This window comes from Oryctolagus cuniculus, chromosome 6 (assembly GCF_051225735.1).
Source record: "Oryctolagus cuniculus isolate XC-2025 breed Fujian yellow rabbit chromosome 6, ASM5122573v1, whole genome shotgun sequence".
Classification (NCBI taxonomy): Eukaryota; Metazoa; Chordata; class Mammalia; order Lagomorpha; family Leporidae; genus Oryctolagus; species Oryctolagus cuniculus.
In genome coordinates this window covers 13,528,576-13,550,433 of record NC_142872.1, presented here as the reverse complement: position 1 = coordinate 13,550,433, position 21,858 = coordinate 13,528,576, and the positions used below count along the sequence as shown (strand labels likewise).

The 21,858-nt window shown below is 44.5% G+C and overlaps 1 protein-coding gene across 9 annotated transcripts in view; it reads right to left on the bottom strand.

The window, feature by feature from the left end:
* Positions 1-21,858, bottom strand: part of LOC127490640 (uncharacterized) — a 137,979-nt gene that overhangs the window by 86,785 nt on the left and 29,336 nt on the right. For all 9 annotated transcript variants that reach the window (XR_016235222.1, XR_016235221.1, XM_089334865.1 and 6 more), the window contains one exon: positions 8,407-8,525. Coding sequence is in view for 7 of the 9 variants with exons in the window: in XM_089334865.1 (XP_089190991.1) it covers positions 8,407-8,525 (119 nt within the window). In the remaining 2 variants the exon portion in view is untranslated. The remainder of the gene's footprint in view (positions 1-8,406; positions 8,526-21,858) is intronic.

Below are 21,858 nucleotides of genomic sequence, written 5' to 3'. Positions count from 1 at the left end.
TTATTTCATCTAGCATCATGGTCTCAGGTTCATTCATGCTGTCTCACGTGGCATGTTTTCTCGCTATGACTGAATAATCTTCCACTGTACATATATACCACATTCTTTTTCTACTCATCTGTTGACATTTAGGTGGCCTCTGTATCTTGGCTATTATGAATGACATTGCAATGAACAGGAACATGCACACATGTACCTTTCCAAGACCCTGATTTCCATTGTTTTGAATAACTATCCAGAAGTAGGATTGCTACATCATATGGTAATTATGTTTTTAATTTTCTGAGGAATCTCCATACTCCATTCCATAGTAACTACAATTTTGCATTCCCACCAACAATGTACAACTTCTCCACACTCTTGCAAACATTTACTATTGTTTGGATAATGGCTAACCTAATGGGTATGAGAGATTTTATTGTGGTTCAACTTGCATTTCACTGATTGATTATCTTCAATTGTTTCCTATCATCTCCTGAATTTGAGGGTAGGCCAAAAAGTTTGTGAAAAACGGAATTACACAAATCTGACTCAAAAAAATGAAATGCATATGCAGTTTTTCATAATCCACGTTTTCCATGACTTTTTTGAAGACCCATCACAAAATTCAGAACTCCTTTTAACGTGGGAATTTGAGGCTGTTTGTGAGTGAAACCTCGCCTTGTTTTCAGAGGTACCATTCTCTAAGGCTTCACTCGGTGGTTAGAATATGTGTGCATGATGTCTCTGCCTCATTTTATAGAGAACACTCCTTCTCCCAATGGATGAGAGCACAAAACGTCCATCGGAGTTGCTTTAACGAGGTGAGCACTCCACATACGATCCCCACCAGCCCACCCTCCTGCTCATGAAGCTCCTCTGAGCTCGGCCGGCGCACCGTGCTCCCTTTCAGTCCCGGGAGCCTCTCAACACTGGCGTCCCCCGTGCCCTTACTCCTACTGTTGCTTGTAGGAGTCAAAGAGCTGCTGGCACTGGCTGGGATGGCACCATCCTTTGATACCCACCTTAGCTGCAGCCTCGTTGGAAACAGGCAAGTGTCCCTGCCTGCAGCTGCTACTACTACCTAGGCCAAGGACATCTTCAGTTACGCCTCATCACAGACTGCTATAGGGAGTGAGGTTTATTTTTACCTCTTATTTTCTATTCTGGATTGTAATTTATCATAGGCTAAGGTATTTTAAAATTTCAACCCTATTTAGCTCTTCCCCTTACACAGGGTTTCAAGATGAGTGTACCCAAAAAATATTTTGTGTAGCAGGTTTGTGTATGTTTTTTTTTTTTTTTTTTTTTTTGACAGGCAGAGTGGACAGAGAGAGACAGAGAAAGGTCTTCCTTTGCCATTGGTTCACCCTCCAATGGCTGCCGCGGCCTGTGCACCGCACTGATCCGAAGCCAGGAGCCAGGTGCTTCTCCTGGTCTCCCATGTGGGATGCAGGGCCCAAGCACTTGGGCCATCCTCCACTGCACTCCCGGGCCATTGTGTATGTTTCTTATACACATAGCTATGAAATGGCTCAAACCTTGAACAAAGTTTTGGTGATAATGCTGTTTTTTTTTTTTTTTTTTTTTTTTTTTTTTTTTTAAGATTGTATTTATTTGAGAGGTAGAGTTACAGGCAGTGAAAGAGAAAGGTCTTCTATCCACTGGTTCACTCCCCAAATGGCTGCAACGGCTGCAGCTGAGCCAATCTGAACCCAGGAGCCAGGAGCTTCCTCTGGGTCTCCCAAGCAGATACAGGGGCCCAAGCACTTGGGCCATCTTCCTCTGCTTTCTCAGGCCATAGCAGAGAGCTGGATCGGAAGTGGAGCAGTCGGGACTCGAACTGGTGCCTATATGGGATGCCGGCACCACAGGCAGAGGATTAATCTGCGCCAGAGCACCAGCCCCAATAATGCTGCTTAATTTTATATTACTATCATTGGAAATATACATGTGTGTATAAGGAGTCTTCAGAAACTTCATGGAAATGCATACTATGAAAAAACTACACCTGGATGTCAAAAATTCTTCACACCCAAATAAATACATGTTTTAATTCCATTTTCTGGGATCTTGTTGAAGTGTGTGTGTGTGTGTGTGTGTGCAGTGGGCAGTAGGTCTCCACAACCTTCCTTAGCTGTTGGTGCCACTTCTGTTCTGGTTCGTCAGCAATGGAAGGTTCTATGTCCACAGGGCGTGGGTGGGGTCCTCATTTTCACCCGTGTTGATGTTCCAGGAAGAACTCAGTAATTTATGGCATTCTGACTCTCCCTGGTCACAGAGCTCTGTTCAGAGGAGCAGCTAAAGGCTTATTAACTACCACGTGAAAAATCACTTTAGGCGGTGTGTTTGATTACATTGCTACCTTAGGAATTAAGTTTTTTTAAAAAATACAATCAATGTTGAGTTGCTTTTAATGCACACCCCATAGTTATTTTAGTATAGTGTAATAAAAATAACTTGTCTTGCCACCAAAAAATATTGTTTTTGAGGAACCCGTGATACTCGTCTTTGATTTTCTCATTTTCCCCCAATATATAAATGAAAAGAAGTTCAAAGTGGCTGCCTGAATCCCCAAAGTCTCTGAGAAAAGAATGAAATCTTCTTTTCCCAGACCACAGTGCAGTGAAATAAATTAGTATAATGATTTATGTTTACTGTTTTAGTCAATTCTGATAGAGATTATAGAGACAAAATGACAAACTGCCTTAGTGGTAAACTTAAATCATGTCAGCCAATCTTTAGTTTTCCTTACCCTAATTGCTCCTCCTGTTCATTTATCTTCCAGGCAATCTTGGGAAGAAATACTAGTTCAATCAGTGCATGTGCAAACCGCCCGAGATAAAAAAGTTTAGTCTAATTTGTCTCACTAAATTGTAATGCCTCCAGTAAACAAATCTTGGTTTGAAAAGAGACTAAAGAAATCTGAATAATTACAGGTACAAAATGCTCCCTTTCTGCAATTCTAAAGATAGCCTTGATATGCAGGTTTCCCCTCTCTGCCCTCCCACATCTCTGCTTCTTTTCCTTATTATATGTGAAGTTTCACGATTAGACGCCAGAATTGCATGCAATATTTTTATGCACACATAAAAGTGAAAAATACGGATGTTTCAAAAGGAAAAGACCCAGCATACCCCAGGGAAGGGTAGGGTGAGACGTGGCTTTTATGGGAATAAGAAGAAACGGTAGCTTAACATGGAGGTAAAACCTCTGGTCACAGGCATAAGCTCGTAGGCAATGAGAACACGGTTTAGTGCAGTCTTTGTTTCAACAGCAAAGCCGAATAATGGGTCCACTATTTTCCAAAATTGTGCAGGGTCCTGGCTCTGAGGGGGCTAGGGCATCCTAGGAAATTAGCTTTAATACGTTTCTTTGTGTTTTTACAGAATCCCATTTTCTTGTTAGAAAACACTGAATCAGGCTGATGATGATTAAAGGGGTCTTTTCTGCTGAACACAGACGCAGCCTGCTTCTCGGTGGGCCTCGCTGAGAGGACTCCGCAGCTGAGCTGTGAAGCTGTGCCCACAACAGGCTGGGTGGCCCTGCCCGCAACAGGGGGGCAAAATGAGTAGATGCAGCCACCTCCAGGCTTTGCGAAGGAGAAACTCTCTCAAGCCCTTGGTGGCCTGTGCCCCCTGCCCACTGGAAGGGTGCCTGGCTGTGTTTCCAAGGAGTTTTGGGTACTGCCTCCTGCTAGGCCAAGGTTGGCAGCAGCACTCACCCGACAAGATGGGCTTTCATGCTTTCGCAGACGGGCAGAGCTGAGGGCTGCTGTGAGGACCTCTAAAACAACAGGCTTGGAAACTCAAGAGACACCGTGATCTCGAAGGGAGAGGGCGCTGTCCTAGGCTCACATGGGAAGCAAGGTAAAGGGTGGGGAGTATGACTTGGGTCCTAACAAATCTGGACTCCGACGCTTCTTTGAGATGGGATAAAAATGTCACGAACCAGAGAAACACATTAAACAGAGGAAAACATTGAAAGGATAAAGCAAACTTTTCTTGGTCAGAAGACACACTTTCTAGGCCAGCAAGATTGGACTTCTGCAACTAACACCCTGGGTCTTTGGTTTGCTCTTTTAGACTTAGCAGAGTGACTAATTAATCACCATGCACAAATCACTATGCGAAGAATGTTGGAGAAGACAACAAAGCCCGTGGCAGGCCCTGTAGGAGAGGACAGTCACTTGAGGGGATGCAGGTCACTGGCCTCCTGCAAAGAGGAATGAGACAAGGGGACAGCCACGAAGGGGCTATTTACAGCGAAGCAAATACTTGGGAGGAACAACTTATCTGGAGGTAACATTTACCTTCATTACTGCATCTCAACTGTGCGAAGTTAAAATGTAACAGACTGTATGTCCATGGGTAACATACCCAGGCTGTGATGATGCAATTCAAGGGCCACAGTCATTGAGTTACACAAGTGTTTGCCTTTCTCTATGTTTCTAACTCAAAGGGATAACAAATGTGCAAACTATGCAGACAAGAAACCGACCCATTATTTTCTTATACTTTACAATGTAAGTGGCCAATTTAACACCCAGGCCACGGTTTTATCATAGTCCTCCTTTGTGGGAATTTGTTGCAGGTATTTGTCCAGCTCATTCAATGTTAGTGTGTGTCAAGCAGAGAATCTAACATTGATCAAACACCATCAAGTGTCAGGCACATCAAGAGCTGGTGTACAAGCGGGATTCAAAATGTTCACAGAGAAATGCAATTAAAAGACAATGTACATTTTTTTTTATCAACTTGCTGAAGCTGCTCTTGGTTTATCTCATGGACCCCATCACAACAGTTCCTGAAAGAACTGTTACTGCCTCCATTTTACAGATGAAAAAAATTGGATTGTAGAGAGATTATGGGCCCAAGATCACATCACTAAGATGTGGTAAGGCCAGAATTTAACTAGATATGAACACCCCAGTGTCCATGCTGTCCCTGCCCCACAGCTAAAGCAAGATACTACAGAAAACAGAGAAGAAAATGGTTGATTTTAACCAAGAGGAAGCAAACTCCTTCAGCAGCAAGGCAGCATGGAGTCAGGGGACAGAAGCAAGGAAGGAGGCAGGAGGGTAAGCATGGCCTGAGGGGGCACAGACCAACCACTGACAGCTCTTCCGTCTTCCGTCGTTCTCCACATGGCCCCTGTGCCGAGAACTATTTGCTGCCCGAGAATGACAACAAGACCAAGTGGATTTAGGGGCCAGGTATCCGGCCTAGCCCTTAGGCGGCTGGTTGGGATGCCTGCACTCCAAATTGAATTGCCTGAGTTAAAGTCTCAGCTCTGTTCGCAATTCCAGCTTTGAACTAATGTACACCGTGGGAGGCACCAGGGGATAGCTAACAACTGGGTCCCTACCACCCCATGGGAGATCTAGATTTGGTTCCAGATTCCTGGTTTTTGGCTTCAGCTCAGCCCCACTCTAGCCCTTGTGGGCACCAGAGGAGTGAACCAATGGATGGGAGCTCTGTCTGTCTCCTCTACCTCCGTCTTCTGTCTCTCAACAATATAAACAAATCATACCTTAATAAAGTACCATGAGGGCTGGTGGTGTAGTGCAGTGGGTCCAATCCACTGCCCGGGGTTCTGCCATCCCACTAGCCGAAGGCCAGTTTGAGTTCCGGCTGCTCCACTTCTGATCCAGCTCCCAGCTAACGTGTCTGGGAAAGCTGCGGATGATGGCCCGAGTCCTTGGGCTCCTGCCACCCATGAGGAAGGCGTCGTTGGAGTTCCAGGCTCCCAGCTTTGGCCTGGCCCAGCCCTGGCTCTTGGGGCCATTTGGGGAGTGAGCCAGCACATGCATGATCTGTTTCTCTTTCTCTTCCTCCCTTTCTGTCACCTGCTCTCTTTTTTATTTAATGATTTATTTATTTATTTGAAAGTCAGAGTTAGAGTTAGAGTTGGGGGGGGGGGGTTGTCTTCCATCTTATGGGTCACTCCCCAATTGGCTGCAATGGCCGGAGCTTTGCCGATCTGAAGCCAGGAGCCAGGAGCTTCCTCCCATTCTCCCCTGTGAGTGCAGGGACCCAAAGACTCGGGCCATCTTCTACTACTTTCCCAGGCCACAGCAGAGAGCTGGATTGGAAGTGGAGCTGCCGAGTCTTGAACCAGTGCCCACATGGGATGCCGGTGCTTCAGGCCAGGGCATTAACTCGCTGTGCCACAGCGCCAGCAAACCCTGCCTTTCAAATAAAATAAATCTTTTTGAAAAGTTAATTTGGACCCTTTCCATCTGCAAGCTGGGCAGGAGAAGGGGCGTACTGGGATAGGCTTGAGTTAGAACCCCATTTGCACACCAGCAGGGGGCTTGGGCAGTCAGACCTCAGGCAGAGGTAGGGCTGGCTTGCAGGGAGAAGAGAAGTGGAGCCTGCCATTTCCACATGCAGGTGTCTCACTGATGCCCATGCAGGATGACCATTTTATCCTGTCTGCTATTTCGGTAACAAAGTGTTTCTATTCAAGGAAAACAACTTCAATATTTAATAGGGAATGCTATCTTTTATTAAAAACCCTATCAACTACACCACAATGAACAGAGCAACAACCAAACCAAACATTTCAACAAGAAAAAGATCTTACAGCAAGGCACAGTGGGCTTAGACAGCAGCCACTAAGTGTTTTGTGAACTCCATTAAGATAAGATTTTTTTTAGTAATTAAAAAGTTGAAGAGTAGAGAATCTTTACTTCTGTGTGAGTGAGGACACAGCTCATGCTAAATCCCTGAATTCTTGTCATTTTCCCATTATAGTCATTTGTCATGATCATCTAACTGCTGTTCAGGCCAACAGGAGGTAACACACTGAAGAGAACAAGCGAACAGGAGCTTCTGAACACATCACGACTTTGACCACGAACCCGCAGGAAGAGATTCCCATCTGAGGCTTGGTCAACTCTGCCACCGGCAAGAGGTGACAAGCCTCAGTGAGACCAGGAAAACGGAAAAAGCCACATCTTTCTGAGTCCTTTTCATGATTGCTCTCTGAATCCATTTCATTCAGAATTGACTGGCAGCAGTTTTCTGAACTATTGAAAAATGTTTTTTGGGAAAAAAATGCATTGTTGAAAACCTAAAGGATTGTTTAGTTATGTTTCTCTACCCAGGATCTCATAGGCCGCACGTAGGAGCGCTAAAATAGCATAACCCTAGCACAGGAAGGGGCCTGGGGATTGGTCAGCAGGAAAGTGTAGACATGGGATTGAACACTGTGTAGACATGGGGTTGAACTGACATGGCTGGACACACCAGAGTCAAATTTCAAAGCCTCAGATGAGTCCCAGCGTGAGCAGGCTTGAAAGAAGCCAGGGAATGTTCGCAGTTACTCTGTTTCTGCTGCAGGGGTAGTTACCTAAGGTTGTCTTTGCACACCCAGACAGACAGAGTGGAGAATATTTCAATAATCACATGTGCACCTGTGCTGCCAAGAGCGTGTTGTGCAAAGGTATCCCACACGCCTGTCCCTAGCTTCTGCCCCACGGACAGGTGATCCCCTCACCCCTACAGAGCCACGAAGTCTTCCCTCTGCCACCAGCAGAGGAGGTAGCGCAGCCTGGCACCGGGAATTGGGCAGCCTCACTGGACAGCCAATGTTTTCAGTGAGCATTGGAAGGAAGTTACCTTCTCTGCACAGCCCCCGGCAGAGCTCGGACCATGTTTCAACGAGGCACTCAACAGAATGAAGAGTGAGCAGTAGAAGGTAGGGAGACCAAACACTGGAAGACCCAGACAGAACCAGAGCAGCCCAGAACCATCCACTCAGCCAAGGAAACGCTCAGCCCTGGAGGTCTTCAGCAGGTGGGGAAGTGAAGCTGGCCGTGCACTTCTGCGTGTGCTGGAGCAAGGGGTCCACACCCGAGACCAATGACCGCTGCACTATCTCAACTGGCCTCAGGGGGACCAGGAAACTTCCGAAACTGAAAAACTGGGGATGCTGTGTGAATGAATGTTATTTTTTTTTTCTGGGGAAAATGTTCTCAAATACGTCCAGAGGCCCCCCCCCCCAGAAGCTGACCACTGTTTTAATATGTACTGTATATATAGGTAACTATGGTGCGCTCCTACAGGATAGGTTAGTCATACAAGCTGAGTTCAAACTTTCTAAGCCATTCTCAGCACGTGTTTTATCACCCTAAGTTTCATGAAGTCTTGAGTTCAGAGATTGTCCCACGTTGTCCCCCATTGCTTTATGGAATTGGGCAAACGTGCCTTCTGGTGGGGATGCCAATTGTGTTGTTCCGAGTGTGGACGCAGCCCGTTAAGCAGTTCCTTTAACCGAACCAACTAAGTGAGCTTGGTCTTATCCAGACACACAGTGGATTAGAGTCCGAGTAGGCAGACTCAGATGTCAGTGGGGCCAGGCAGCCCTCGGAAGCAAGTGGAGAGCTCAGTGCATCAATGATAAAGGTCAACAAACACTCACCTTTCTCTCTGGAGACCATGCAGATGGACGGCACAGGCCAGGAGCAGTCGACCGCTGCCACCACAGACTCCATGTCCAGTGTCGCCAGATACTGCAGATTTCCAAGAAGATCCAGAGGTCTGAATTGAGACAAAAACTTCTATTAAATCAAGAATATTCAGAAAAAGGACTGTAAAACCTATGGATTCTTATCTACTGGATGTGTGACCCAGCCAATTATCTTACTTACAATAACGTGGAATACATGTTTTAAAAGGTCTAAAAGTTAAGATGTATAAAACTGTCAAATGATTTTAACTTCCAATAACATCTAAGAGTAGGTAGGTAGGCACTGGGATACTCATTCGTCTTTGAAGAGAGAGTTGGTCCTGTGACCCCTGTCACGTGGAACATCACTAGGGAGAAGCCCCACAAGGGCATTCCTGCAGGTGTTTCAGGGAGATGTGAACTTGACCCACATTGTTTGCTGGGAACTTAAGAGGGTATTTTAGGAAGTCTGGGGAAAATGGAACAAAGGGGGTGGTAAAGCTGCCACCTGGGGCACTGGTATCCCATGCTGGCGTCCCATAGGGGCGCTGTTTTGAGTCCCTGCTACCCTACTTTGATCCAGCTCCCTGCTAATGCACCTGGGAAAGCAGTAGAAGATGACCCAAGTGTTTGGGCCCCTGCATCCACGTAGGAGACCTGGAAGAAGCTCCTGGCTCCTGGCTTGGGATGGGCCCAGCTCTGGCCATTGCAGCCATTTGGGGAGTGAACCGCAGATGGAAGACTGATCTCTCTGTCCCAGCCCTCCCCCCCCCCCCAATAACTCAGCTTTCAAATAAATAAACACACCTTAAAAGAAAAGAAAATTGAATTAAAGGGTAAGTTAATTTGGATGCAAAAAACCAATCAAAATCTATGAGTTATTTTTCTATCATATACATTTTTCATGAACTTCTTGAAGATGTCTCAGATGCTTGGATTCCAAATCTTTTTGTATCCAAATAAACTTTAATTGCATTTTCCATGAACCTTTTGAAGTACCCCATATAACCTATGGTGTTGCTGAATCTCAAGAGTAGGAGACATTTTTTGGAGGACATTTTGCTAGTTAAGACTAGAGACGGGAGGCAGCAAAGGAGAGACAGAAGCAGAGATGGAATGTATGAAGCCCCGGACTTTCCAGAGAGGAGCAGTGTGTGAGCTGGTGGGGAGGAGAGTAGGAAGTGTGCATTTTGGCAACAGAGACACCGTTGTAGGCACAACTGCTGAGTTTCTAGCTTGTCCTGCGACACACACCGGGCCTGGAAACTCACACAAACCACGCCTGAATCGGACACGCATGGCAGTTACTCATTCTCCCAAGACCAGTGGCAGATGAGCAAGACAGAGCACAGCCCCAGGGGGTCATGGGAGGTTTGCATTCACTTCTTACAGGAACTCAACACTATAATCCTTTTTTTTTTTTTTTTTTTTTTTAGTTTTTACTTGAAGAGTCAACTTTTGCTTAGTCTGTACCAAAAAAAAAGTGTATCTCTGTCAAAATAAAAGTGGCATTCATCACGCTATATATTCATTAGGCCCTGCCTCCTAAGGTGGACGATGCCACCATGGAGTCCTTCGCAACAGCTACCTCCAACAAAATGACACTCTTTTGATTGCCACGGACCATGGTGAAATATTGAAAGCCATTGAAAAGCTCAGCATCATCAATTTTATCAGCCTCACGAGCAAACCTAAGCCAATACAACGAGACAGTTGCTTAGTTTACTCCATATGAAAGCTACGAGTTGAATGTCAAGCTCCCATGTTGGCTTCAAGTTCTCACACATTTCTTTCTGCCTTATCAGGCAGCATCCACAAAGCTCATCTAATTCTCTCCCCATGAGTAGTCTGCCTAATATTTTACCCTCTTGGTAGAACAAAAAGATGTTTTGCTTTGAGTCCATTTGACAGGGCAGCAGTTCGGAATGCTTCTCTCTTGTCAAACTAAAATTGAGAGAACGCTTCTTTTTCCTGAGTTGCCTTGTATTTGCTTTTTATCCCTCTTTTTCTGAATTTTGATAGATTACTAAAATTTTCAAAATGTTTTCCACTGCTTTTGTCTGCCAATTTGAAACCTCTAAAATGCATCCGTGTTCTTTTGGAGGTTACTACTTCTCAGTTTCTATGTAAATGTTTTAACAATAATATTCCTAGCCTCTTATGAAACATGTCGTGGAACTTACAGGGCTTAAATAACATCAAACACCTCCAAACATCATGTTGACTTCTTCTAGAGTTCAGTTTTGCTCTTTTTTATATACACTAGAATTGTCTTGACTCTTTAAAAAAGATTTATTTATTTTGAAAGTCAAAGCTACAGAGAGAGGGGAAAAGAGAGAGAGAGAGAGAATTTTCTATCCACTGGTTCACTCTCCGGATGGGCCATCTTCTGCTGTTTTTCTAAGGCATATTCGCAGGAAACTGGATCAGAAGTGGAGCAGCTGGGACATGAACCTTTGCCCAGATGGAATGCTGGTGTCACGGGCAGTGGCTTTATACTTGCTATGCCACAACACTGGTCCTTTGATTCATTTTTACAATGAACAGTTAATCATTTTCTCTATCAGTTCTTTTCTTTTTTATCACATTGAATTACAACAGTACTTCATTTTGATAGTCATAAGATTTGACATTTCAAAAAAATTTTTTAAAAAGATACTCAAGCCAAGGGACTGTGTCAACCTAACAAAATATTATGACTTCAATTTAACTTTTTATTACAAATTTTTCAACATTTGACATGATCTCACCTAATTATGATTCTCTAGCTATGTCTCAAAAGCTTTAATCTAGAAGTAGTCTAAGTCCAGAAAACATAATCAAAAGGTAAGTATTGTGGGGAGCAACTCAGACTAGACTAAGTTACTGGAATTAAGACTTATTCTATGCATCTGCTCTCCCACAATATGGCGCTGGGAGAGGAGTAAACAGCTTCTACGCAGCTGCCTCCAGTTCGACCAATAAACTGCAGGAGCTGCTCCTGATTGGAGGAGAGCAGCGTGCTCGGCATGTGGGTAGCAGAGTCGGGATTGGTGGAAGAGGACTATAAAGGAGGAGAGAGACAACATGCACCGGGAACATCTGAAGGAACACCTGAGGAACATCTGAGCAGCCCCTGAGAGAGCCGGCCGGTGGTGTGCCGCTCCCCCGCGGAAGTGGGGAAAGTGGCAGGGGGAGCCGCCCTTCCACGGAGGTGGAAGGATCAGCAGCCAACCTGGGAACGACCAGCAGCAAACCCGGGAAGGGCCGAGCAGACAAAAGAACAACGCAGGGTTTAATGTCGTTCCTCCGTGAAGAGGGGGAGCGACAAAGTATGAAACTGGAACTTTTTAAAAAAGATTTATTTATTTATTTGAAAGTACACAGAGAGAAGGAGAGGCAGAAAGAGAGAGAGAGGTCTTCCATCCACTGGTTCACTCCCCAATTGGCCACAATGACAGGAGCTGCGCCGATCCAAAGCCAGGACCCAGGAGCTTCCTCTGGGTTTCCCACAGGGGTGCAGGGGCCCAAGGACTTGGACCAGCTATCCCAGGCCACATCAGAGAGCTGGATGGGGAAGTGCAGCAGCCGGGACTAGAACAAGCGCCCACATGGGATGCCGGCACTGCAGGCCAGGGCTTTAACCCGCTGCACCACAGCATGGCCCCTGAAACTGGAATTTTTTGAGTATTTTCCATCCACTGGTTCAGTCCTCAAAAGCCTGCAATAGCCAAACCTGAGACCAGGCCAATACTGGAAGCCAGGACTCCATCCAGGTGGCTGGCAGGGGCCCAAGCACTTGAGCCCTCATCTATCGCCTTCCCAGGCACATCAGCAGGAAGCAGCATCAGAAGCAGAGGAGTTGGTACTCAGCCTGCAGTCTGTATGGGTTGTGCAGGTGTACCAGGCGGTAGATTAACTCACCACACCACAATGCCTACCCCAGAAACTAGGATTTTACAGTTAATGCACTATAGTTCCCAAGGGCACCTAATGACTTTTTGTGAATTCCTAGAAGCTTATAACCACAGAATCTTTGAAGAACAATCAGGCATCCACAAATGTCTTCCAACTCTCTGGGGAAAAAAAGATTACTCTTCAGTGATGTTACATAAAAATATAATGTACATTAGACATAGCACTGCAGCCTAGGCAGTGGTAACATCCTCTAAAAGGCAAAACAGGAGTTTCTTTTCTTAAACTCTTCCAAAGATAGTAATTTGCCCCTTAATTAAGAGCCAAATTTTTAAACCACTACTAATTAAGCCAACGTGGTTATGGAGAAAGAGTGCGGATTCGGATGCATCGACTCACACAACGTAATAGCCATTATTGCACTGAACGCACACCTTCTGGGAGAGAAGAACACAAACTCTGAACTTAAATAAGATTCAGAGTTGTTCTAAAAATGGTGTAAGTCAATATTTAATCAATCAGAACAAGTCTGTTTTTGTATAAAAATTTAAACACACAAAATGAACACCTTGAGACACTTTCGGAATATATAAAGCAAAGAATTTCCAAATAAACGCGGTCTTGGCTTGTGAGTAAAGCCCTCCGCTGTTGTGGGCGGCAGGGTAGCAGCGCAGTATAGACAAAGCATGATAGGGCCATAGATCACAGTAATAACATTTGCAATAAACAATAACAGAACAAAGCAGACACCTATAAGAATCCCACGAGGAATTTACGTTATCCATAATTTTTCTTTACATTTGAGAAACTATGGCAGGAAGGGCCATTACATTCAATGCACCAATTAATTTCTGCAACTTTTAATGACATCTTTCTGAGTAAAAACCTCACATAATGCCCCGAGCACAAGATTGATAACAGCTAATGTTTGATTTGTACTGGATTCCTGATTTTTTTTAGTATTTTTAAGGAGTCCCTCTGCAGCCAATCAAGCAATCAACATGAAATACTCAGATTCTCTCTTGAAAAGTACAAGACAACAAAAAAGACAACGTGGCTGCCTTCCCTGGCCAACAGACGACTGGAGGTGTTATTTAAGTAGTTTTCTGGTTGATGGATTACAGAGCTTTTTATTCCAAGAGAAAACGAAAGTCAAAGAAAACCATTTAATTCTTGTTCTGTTTAGGATACCAAGTATAACCCTACACTTGAACATGGGTTTGTGATACACCGTTTTCTTTTATTGGCTTTCCTGGACTTTAGCTAAGAAGTGTTTCTCCATCTCCTGGAAAACATCTCAAATTTATCTCAATGAAAGGTTTTCAACGACCAAGTAGGACCACACAAGAACTCACATATGTTTTTGGTGGCCGTGATCACGGGAGATAAATCCTTGATTAACATGGAGTTTGGGTGGGGTGTCTCTTTAACTATAAAACTTCCAGTGAAAATTTGGCAGAGCACTTTAAAAAATAAATCTGTGTCCTAAAATACTAAGGATATGAAGGTTCTTCAAAAAGTTCACGGAAAATGTGCTGTATGTTTTAATTCCACTTCTCCACCGACTTTTAACAATAGGCTCACATTTAGTTGTGTGCTGGAAAGTGTAAGGTTGCTATGCCCAGTGCATTTGCTATTTAGCAGGATCTCCTACGTGGAAAACAGCAGCCCGGAGAAATGCTATGCAGCACCTGCACAGGTGACATCCTGCAAAGCAAAAACGGCCCTGTGGAGGCGAAATACTGCCAGAACCATCTATCAGAGACAATCGCGAAGACAATATGGCATGTAGGGGGCGCAAAGCATTCACTCACTCCATAAATATTTATTATCTGTTACAGTCCAGGGATTGTGCTAAATCCTCGTCCTTGTGGAATTATAAATAGACAGGGACAAGCTTAGAAAGGCTAAGAAGTGGTTTGCCCAAGGCACAAACTAGTGTGCAGAGTTGGGGTGATCCAATTCACTCCAAAACCCTTGTTTGTAAACAATGTTTAGTCCATATGAAAATAACACAAATCAAAGGACACTGGGTTTTATGCCTTTATGCACATTACTAAAAATTCTGGTTTTGTTTTAGATATTTCTGAACTACTTTCTAAAGTGCTATGTACTTTTCTTTATTTGAGAGGCAGAGGTAGAGTGACAGCAACAGTCAGAGTGAGAGAGCAAGAGAGAGAGCGAGAGAGAGCGAGAGAGAGAGAGAGAGAGATCTTCCAACCCCTGGTTTGCTTGCCAAATATCCACAACAGCTGGGGCTGGGTAAACCCAAAGCCAGGAACCCAGAACTCCATATGGCTGCCTTTAAAAAAAAAAAAAAATTTTTTTTGACAGGCAGAGTGGACAGTGAGAGAGAGAGACAGAGAGAAAGGTCTTCCTTTGCCGTTGGTTCACCCTCCAATGGCCGCCGCGGCCGGCGCGCTGCAGCCAGCGCACCGCGCTGATCTGATGGCAGGAGCCAGGTGCTTCTCCTGGTCTCCCATGGGCTGCAGGGCCCAAGCACCTGGGCCATCCTCCACTGCACTCCCTGGCCACAGCAGAGAGCTGGCCTGGAAGAGGGGCAACCGGGACAGAATCCGGCGCCCCGACCGGGACTAGAACCCGGTGTGCCAGCACCGCAAGGCAGAGGATTAGCCTAGTGAGCCGCGGCGCCGGCCCCATATGGCTGCCTTTAGGTGGATGGACCTAAGCACGTAAGTCATCACTTGCCGCCTCCCAGGTTCTATCAGGAGAGAGGTGGACTTGATCCCAGACACTCCAATAGGAGGTACCTGTGGCCCAAGTAATGTTTTAACAGCTCCACTACAATATCTGCCTGTTTCTGTTCAACCATAGAGTCTAATCCTATCAGAAGATCGTAGTTGCTGCCCAAAGCGACTCTGTTTAACTCACAGCAGTCACACATTCAGTTAAAGAATCAAGGCTTTATACATGAGAAATGAATGCACCCCTCGACGTTTCTACCACCACAGCCTTCTTAGAAGTATCCAGTACTCCTGATATATTAACCAGGAATTCATATCACCAATTACTCAAACTTCACCGGCTCTGTTGACAAAGCTTTGCATGATAGAGAGCTAGGTTAGAGATGATAAAACGTAGATTTTTGCATGATTGTCACTGTTGCCACAAAATTCCTGTGGTTTCCTGATCATAGGCTATGATCGGATCTGTGTTTTAGATAATCTTTAGGTTCTATTTCAATCCACAGAAAGCTGCATGAAATGGAGCACTGCTTTGGGAGGACTCATTTATTTTCCTATACTCCTTTTACTTACAAGATTGCTACCTAACTCTTGTTTTCCTTGTTATTCTTGTAGGTAACTACAGAGCATCATTGCATATTAAAGAAGACCAGAGACTCGAAGTCCTCAGGGATAATAAACCCTCATCTCCTCATTGTACAAACCCAGAAACTGAAGCTTTGAAAGGCATACTCATTTAAGGCCACTGCGTGTGTGGCAGGGGGCCAGCACTGTGGCACAGCAGGTTAACATCCATACTAGAGCACTGGTTCAAATCCCAGCTGCTCCGTTTCCTATCCAGCTTCCTGCTACTGTGCCTGGGAAGGTAGTGGATAATGGCCCAAGTGTTGGGGCCTGCATGGAGTCCCTAGCTCCTGGCTTCAGCATGGACCAGCCTTGGCTGCTGCAGCCATTTGGGGAGTGAACCAGCCGGTGGAAGATTGATCTCTCTCTCTCTTTATTTCTCTGACACTCTGCCTTTCAAACAATTCCTTTAAAAAAAAAAGATAGTGTATGGTGACTAGGATGTGCCCCCAGTGGCCAGACCTGGTTGAAGTGTTTCCTCGTCACTGTCTATAACATTCAAAGGAGAGGAGAAACAGGACCTTGTACTGCCTTAAAAACTCCTGTGAACTCTGTTAGAGACTGGGGTATTCCGCATTTTTCCCTTAAGGAGTGCAAACTAAACCTTACATGAAAAGATTAAGCCCAAACTTCCATTATTAAGCCCCAAGTGTTATTCTGGACAGCGTGGGTCATCGTCACTGCCCTCAGAGCCAAGGCTGACAGACTTATTGTCAGCCATCTTTCTTCTGTAAAACCAAATGTACCCATTACATGTGACAGCTAATTTCCTCATTCAACTAAATCAAGTGTTAGCAATGGGCAGAGGACTGTTGAGAAGACCGAAAGAGAAACAACACTGGTAAAATGAGAAATAAGAAAGGAGAGAAATAGACGAAGGGTTAACTACAGTGTGCTAAGGAGCCATGCTATGTTCATAAGAAAATAAAAATCATGGGGAAGATGGAGAACTTACATCACTCGTGTGCTACTGCCAGGAATTTTAAATGGACAAGTCACCATGGAGATGGTAGGGTGATTCTTCAGAAATCACACATTCAATCACAACAAGGCCTAGCAATTTCACTCTGAGTACAAAACATATTTCAACAATTAAAATAAAACAAAATGAAATAATCTAAACATATATTCTACTGCACAAGGGAAAAATGTTTTTGACTCCAGAGAATGCAGAATTCTGAAATCCTTGATATGTTTTTCTGAGCCACAAAGACTGCACTGTTTACTAGATACTTATTACACTTGTGTTTCACAATAACTGGGAAATGCAGGCAGCCCGGGTGCTTGTTGGGAGTATGGATACAAGCCACGTGGTATACAGCAGAATATTTAATCATAGAGAGGAAGGAAGTGCTGACAAATGCTATAGTGTAACTAACCTTGACGAAACTGCGCTAAGTGCAATATACTACAGGACTCCTCGTACATGGGCTACTTAATCAAATTCAAGCCACAAAGTGGAACGGTGGCTGTTAGGGACGTTGGGGAAGAAAACAGGAGTGACCCTCACTGGAGGTGCTCCGAGCTTCAGCTGTGGAAGCCGGGAACTTTGTGGGGATGGGCGGTGGTGATGGCTGCACAGCAGTGTGAGAGCACTGAGCGCCCCAAGAACCGTACGCTTACACACAGTTCAGACGGTAAATTCTGTTAGGTGGATTTAATCCCAATTAAACTGAGCATTAGGTGAAATCTGTAAAATGCAAAAAATTAATTAAGCCTCATATTTCAATATCCATTAAAATAAACTGGCTCTGAAGTACTACTATTTTCAATTTTTTTTGTTTGTTTCCAAAACAAGTTGTTATTTTTCGGACAGGTGATTTGGGGCCACTTTCTTTCGCCAGTGGCAGTATTTAGTAGCAGGTACACCAGTTTGCTTTTTCTAGCTTAGAAAAAAAATCAAATGAGGGGGCTGGCACTGTGGCACAATGGGTTAAGCTGCCTCCTGCGACGTCAGCATCCTATAGACAGCCGATTTGAGTCCCGGCTGCTCCACTTCCAACGCAGCTCTCGGCTAGTGCACCTGATAGATCAGAAGATGGCCCAAGCACTTGAGTCCCTGCCACCCATGTGGGATCCAAGATCAAACTCCAGGCTCCTGGCTTCAGCCTGGACCAGTGTTGGCTGTTGCAGCCATTTGGGGAGTGAACAAATAGATAGATGATCAATATCCTCTCTCCCTCTCTCCTTCTCTCTGTAACTCTTTTAAATGGATAAATGTTTAAAGAAGGCATCAAAGATTCCAAAATTATGCATTCAATAAAAAAATGTTTTTGCCTTGTGTAGAATGTTTGCTTTATTTTTCTTTGTAAAGGAATGACCTATTCTTTATATTTGCAATATTCTTTCGGATCGATCTAAAGGCAGCAGGAATGAAATATTTATTCTTTCTATTCCTTTACAGTTAGTTTTCCTTTAATTACAGCAAACTCTTATTATCAACACACTCTGTGTTATCAGGCAGCACTGGCTATTGGATATTCAGCCTGGATGCTAAGTTTCTTTTAGTCTTCAGAGCTTCTACCTTGCAAGGGTATTCTCATTTCTCCCATCTCCTTTTACAGATTGGTTAATGGCCAAGCTGCACGGGATCATTATTTATTAAATGATAGAATATCTTCTCATGAGCACAGATGATATGAGCAATTAATTTATTTAAAGTAGTGCTCATTTTTATTGGCAAAATATACAGTGGGCTGAGATAAATGTTTGCTTAGTCACCACTGTGAGAATATTGTAGAATTATCATTCAGCGATTTTAAGAGGCTGCTACCATTTGTTAGGTCATAAGCTACACTGTGTGATACAGAAAGCCAAAGATACAATCCTTGCTCCAAAAGATTCCCCTCCCAATAGACTTCTCTATATGGACAGATCCTGGTTGACTTGTTTTATAGAATGTGGAGACCGTAATATGCCAAGAGCAGATGATCCCCAAATTTTGCCTGAAAACGTGCTCTTTTTATCAATCTCATCTTTTACGGTATGAGAACCAAAGCCAACCCCAGCCCCCAACACACACATAGCTTGTTGTCTATGTTAACATGACTTCACTGTTCTATTATGCTTTTGAAGACAACTTAACTCTTGTGAGAGTTTCTTTCAGTTTAATAACTTGTTAGTTTATGGTAGAAATTTCTCAAAAGATCAGTTACCTCTTCAAGAGAAAGCATCAAAACGCTTGCTGTTTCTCCCAATCCTGAACTATTATATCGTGACCCTTAACCAATCTTACTCTAGTCTGTGATTTCAAAGACCCACCGTAAACCCAGATTTCAAAATTGCAGTAAATCAGACCCCGCCCTTCCATCAACTCTGTAACATTTTTAAGAGCTCAAAGGTAAAGCAAACAAACCCAAAGCACCAAATGTCCATCAACTGAAGAATGGATCAACAAACTGTGATGTTTCCATATAATAAAATACTATTCAGCCATAAAAAATGAAGTACTAATATACACCACAACATGGGTGAATCTAAAACATGATTCTCAGTGAAAGAATCCAGACACAGAAGATCATATAGGCCGGTGCCGTGGCTCACTAGGCTAATCCTCTGCCTTGCGGCGCTGGCACTAGGGGTTCTAGTCCCGGTCGGGGTACCGGATTCTGTCCCGGTTGCCCCTCTTCCAGGCCAGCTCTCTGCTATGGCCAGGGAGTGCAGTGGAGGATGGCCCGAGTATTTGGGCCCTGCACCCCATGGGAGACCAGGAGAAGTACCTGGCTCCTGCCATCGGATCAGCGCCGTGCGCCGGCTGCAGCGCGCCGGCCGCAGCGGCCATTGGAGGGTGAACCAACGGCAAAAGGAAGACCTTTCTCTCTGTCTCTCTCTCTGTCCACTCCACCTGTCAAAAAAAAAAAAAAAAAAAAAGAAGAAGAAGAAGAAGAAAAGAAAAAAAAAAAGCAGATCATATACTGCCTGGTTCTATTTACATGAAATTTCCAGGGTAGATAAATCCCTGTAGAGATATAGAAATAACCTTAGTGGCCGTCAGGGGTTTGTGATGGTGGTGGTATGGAAATGGGGAAGCTTAATGGTTGTGGGATTTCCTTTGGAGATGAAGAAAAATGCTTTGGAACTAGCCAGAGTGACGGCTGTTCAACATTATGAATGTACTCAAAGCTACTGATTGGCATGCTTTTAAAGAGCTGGCTTCTTGTTACATGAACTTCACCTTAAAAAAATTTTAAACTCTGCTGTTGATGCTCTTTCTGACCTTAATAAGTAACAAATCCAGTTTTGTCTAATTGATTGTTCTAGGGGTTTCTGGGTAGCCAGCATTCAACAGCTGTAATTTAAGCTAGAGACCAGAGTCCTGGTTTGGGCTTTGAAGACAGTACGCAATACCTGAGAGAGTGGCTCTTGATGACTCGGCGAAGTTAGAGTTCATTTCCCGTTTTCTCCCCCTACCAGCAAGGGGTCCCTCTCTGCGAGCCTGTAGTGCCCACGGTTGCTCTGTCTTCTCACACTGCAGTGCCCTTTAGCTGCCGTTGGTTCCGACGTACTCTTTTCTTGGAAATCCTCACCTGCTTGGCCAGCTCTACATTCCTGTCTCACAGCCGGCCTTTTCACTACAATGCATCGGAGCTAAAATACAACTGCAGTACTTCTTCATACCCAGCTTTTGGTTTTGTTTTGCTTATTTTGTAGCTTAAAAAAAAAAAAAGTTCTGTGTGAGAGGGCCGGAGACTCAGGTAGGACACTAGAAGCAGCAGCCCTCCTGTAAGGCCTCTGTCCGCATTTGCAGGTGGTCCGGAGCAGGGCTGCTCTCCCCCACCCCGGCCATTTCCCTAAGCACGGGTAGGCAAGGGGCGAGGGTGACAAGAAGTGACTCCTCATTTCTTCCCTCTTTGCCCAGGCTTTTGTTTCTACTCAGTTGTCTTTTCCTGACTCTTATTTCAATTTTTTCCTGATGGCTTCTCCATTTGATCAAAGCTTCAGGGCCAGAAACAAGTTGGTTATCAGAACAAATGTAGTGTGAAGATGCCTCTTGTACTGCCGTTCTCTCCCTCATCCCTCCCCCCAGGGCAGAGGGACTCCAATCTGATCCTGTTCTAACTCATGGGCAACTGGTGTAGTGCATGTCTGCTTTGTTCAAAGACAACTGTTTCATCCTCAACCCAATGCAGTAGATTTATCTTCAACAATTACAGAGCTTTGATCACCGTAGACCAGGCGCTGTCGTGTGGTGTGTAGCTGTCCTTTCCCAGTGCACTTCGCTTATCAGGATACATGTCTGTTGATTTGTGGGAAGCTGGCTGTTTTTCGTTCCTGACAAACTCCAGTGATTAAAATGTAGTGGCTTGCTCTTGCTCCCCTGATAAAGGTGACAGCTGCAGAGTTTCCACTGGTGGATATGGTCCATGCAGATTGCTTTTTAATGAAAGCAATATATTATCTTACCTAGAGTCCCCACAGCCTTACCTTGTTAATGTATTTCAGCTTGGCACCACATTTATCTATAAATTAGTTGCATTAAACACACTCCTTACTATTTATCCAGCCTTTAAAGAGTTTTTCTAGGGAGAGGATTTTGCCTTCTTTCCTCACTTTAATTATTATTAGGCTCAATGACAACTTCACTGATATTTTTACGTGCAGGTTTGTATAAAACATCCCTAGCTGGAAGGAGGTTACTAAAGCTACCTCTCTTCTCAGTAACTTGGCAACCCTTCACCAGAGTCAGCCCTTAAAATAAGATCCAAAAGGTGGAAGTGATGAGAGCATTCACCTTTTGGTGTAACCCCCTGGAAGCTTGCAGGAATTCTGAAGACAAAGCCCACCAAACAAGCATGGTTAAATATGTACAACACAAAATGTCAATTTAAAACTTAGAGCATAAAGGCTTACCACTCTGTAGTACAGGAAACTTCCCACGATATGCAGAAAAATAAAAAGAAACCTGGGTCACAGTTCAAAACCCAAACAGGCCAATAACATGCGACTTCCTGCGATCTTCCCACCCCTCGGAGGGGATGGGGCATCACTGGGTCTTGCAAGAGTGGCCAGGAGCTCCTGGAAGCCCCTGACAGCCATCGCCTGCTTGAGGAAGACTCCGCAGTAAGGCACTAAATCTCATGCCAAGGCCTTATAACGACCCATGAACCCAAACTGGAAACAAACAACTATTTTGTCCAATGTGTCCTCTATGACCTAAACCCAATATTAAACTTTTCACAGAACTATAAATCAAATCCATTAA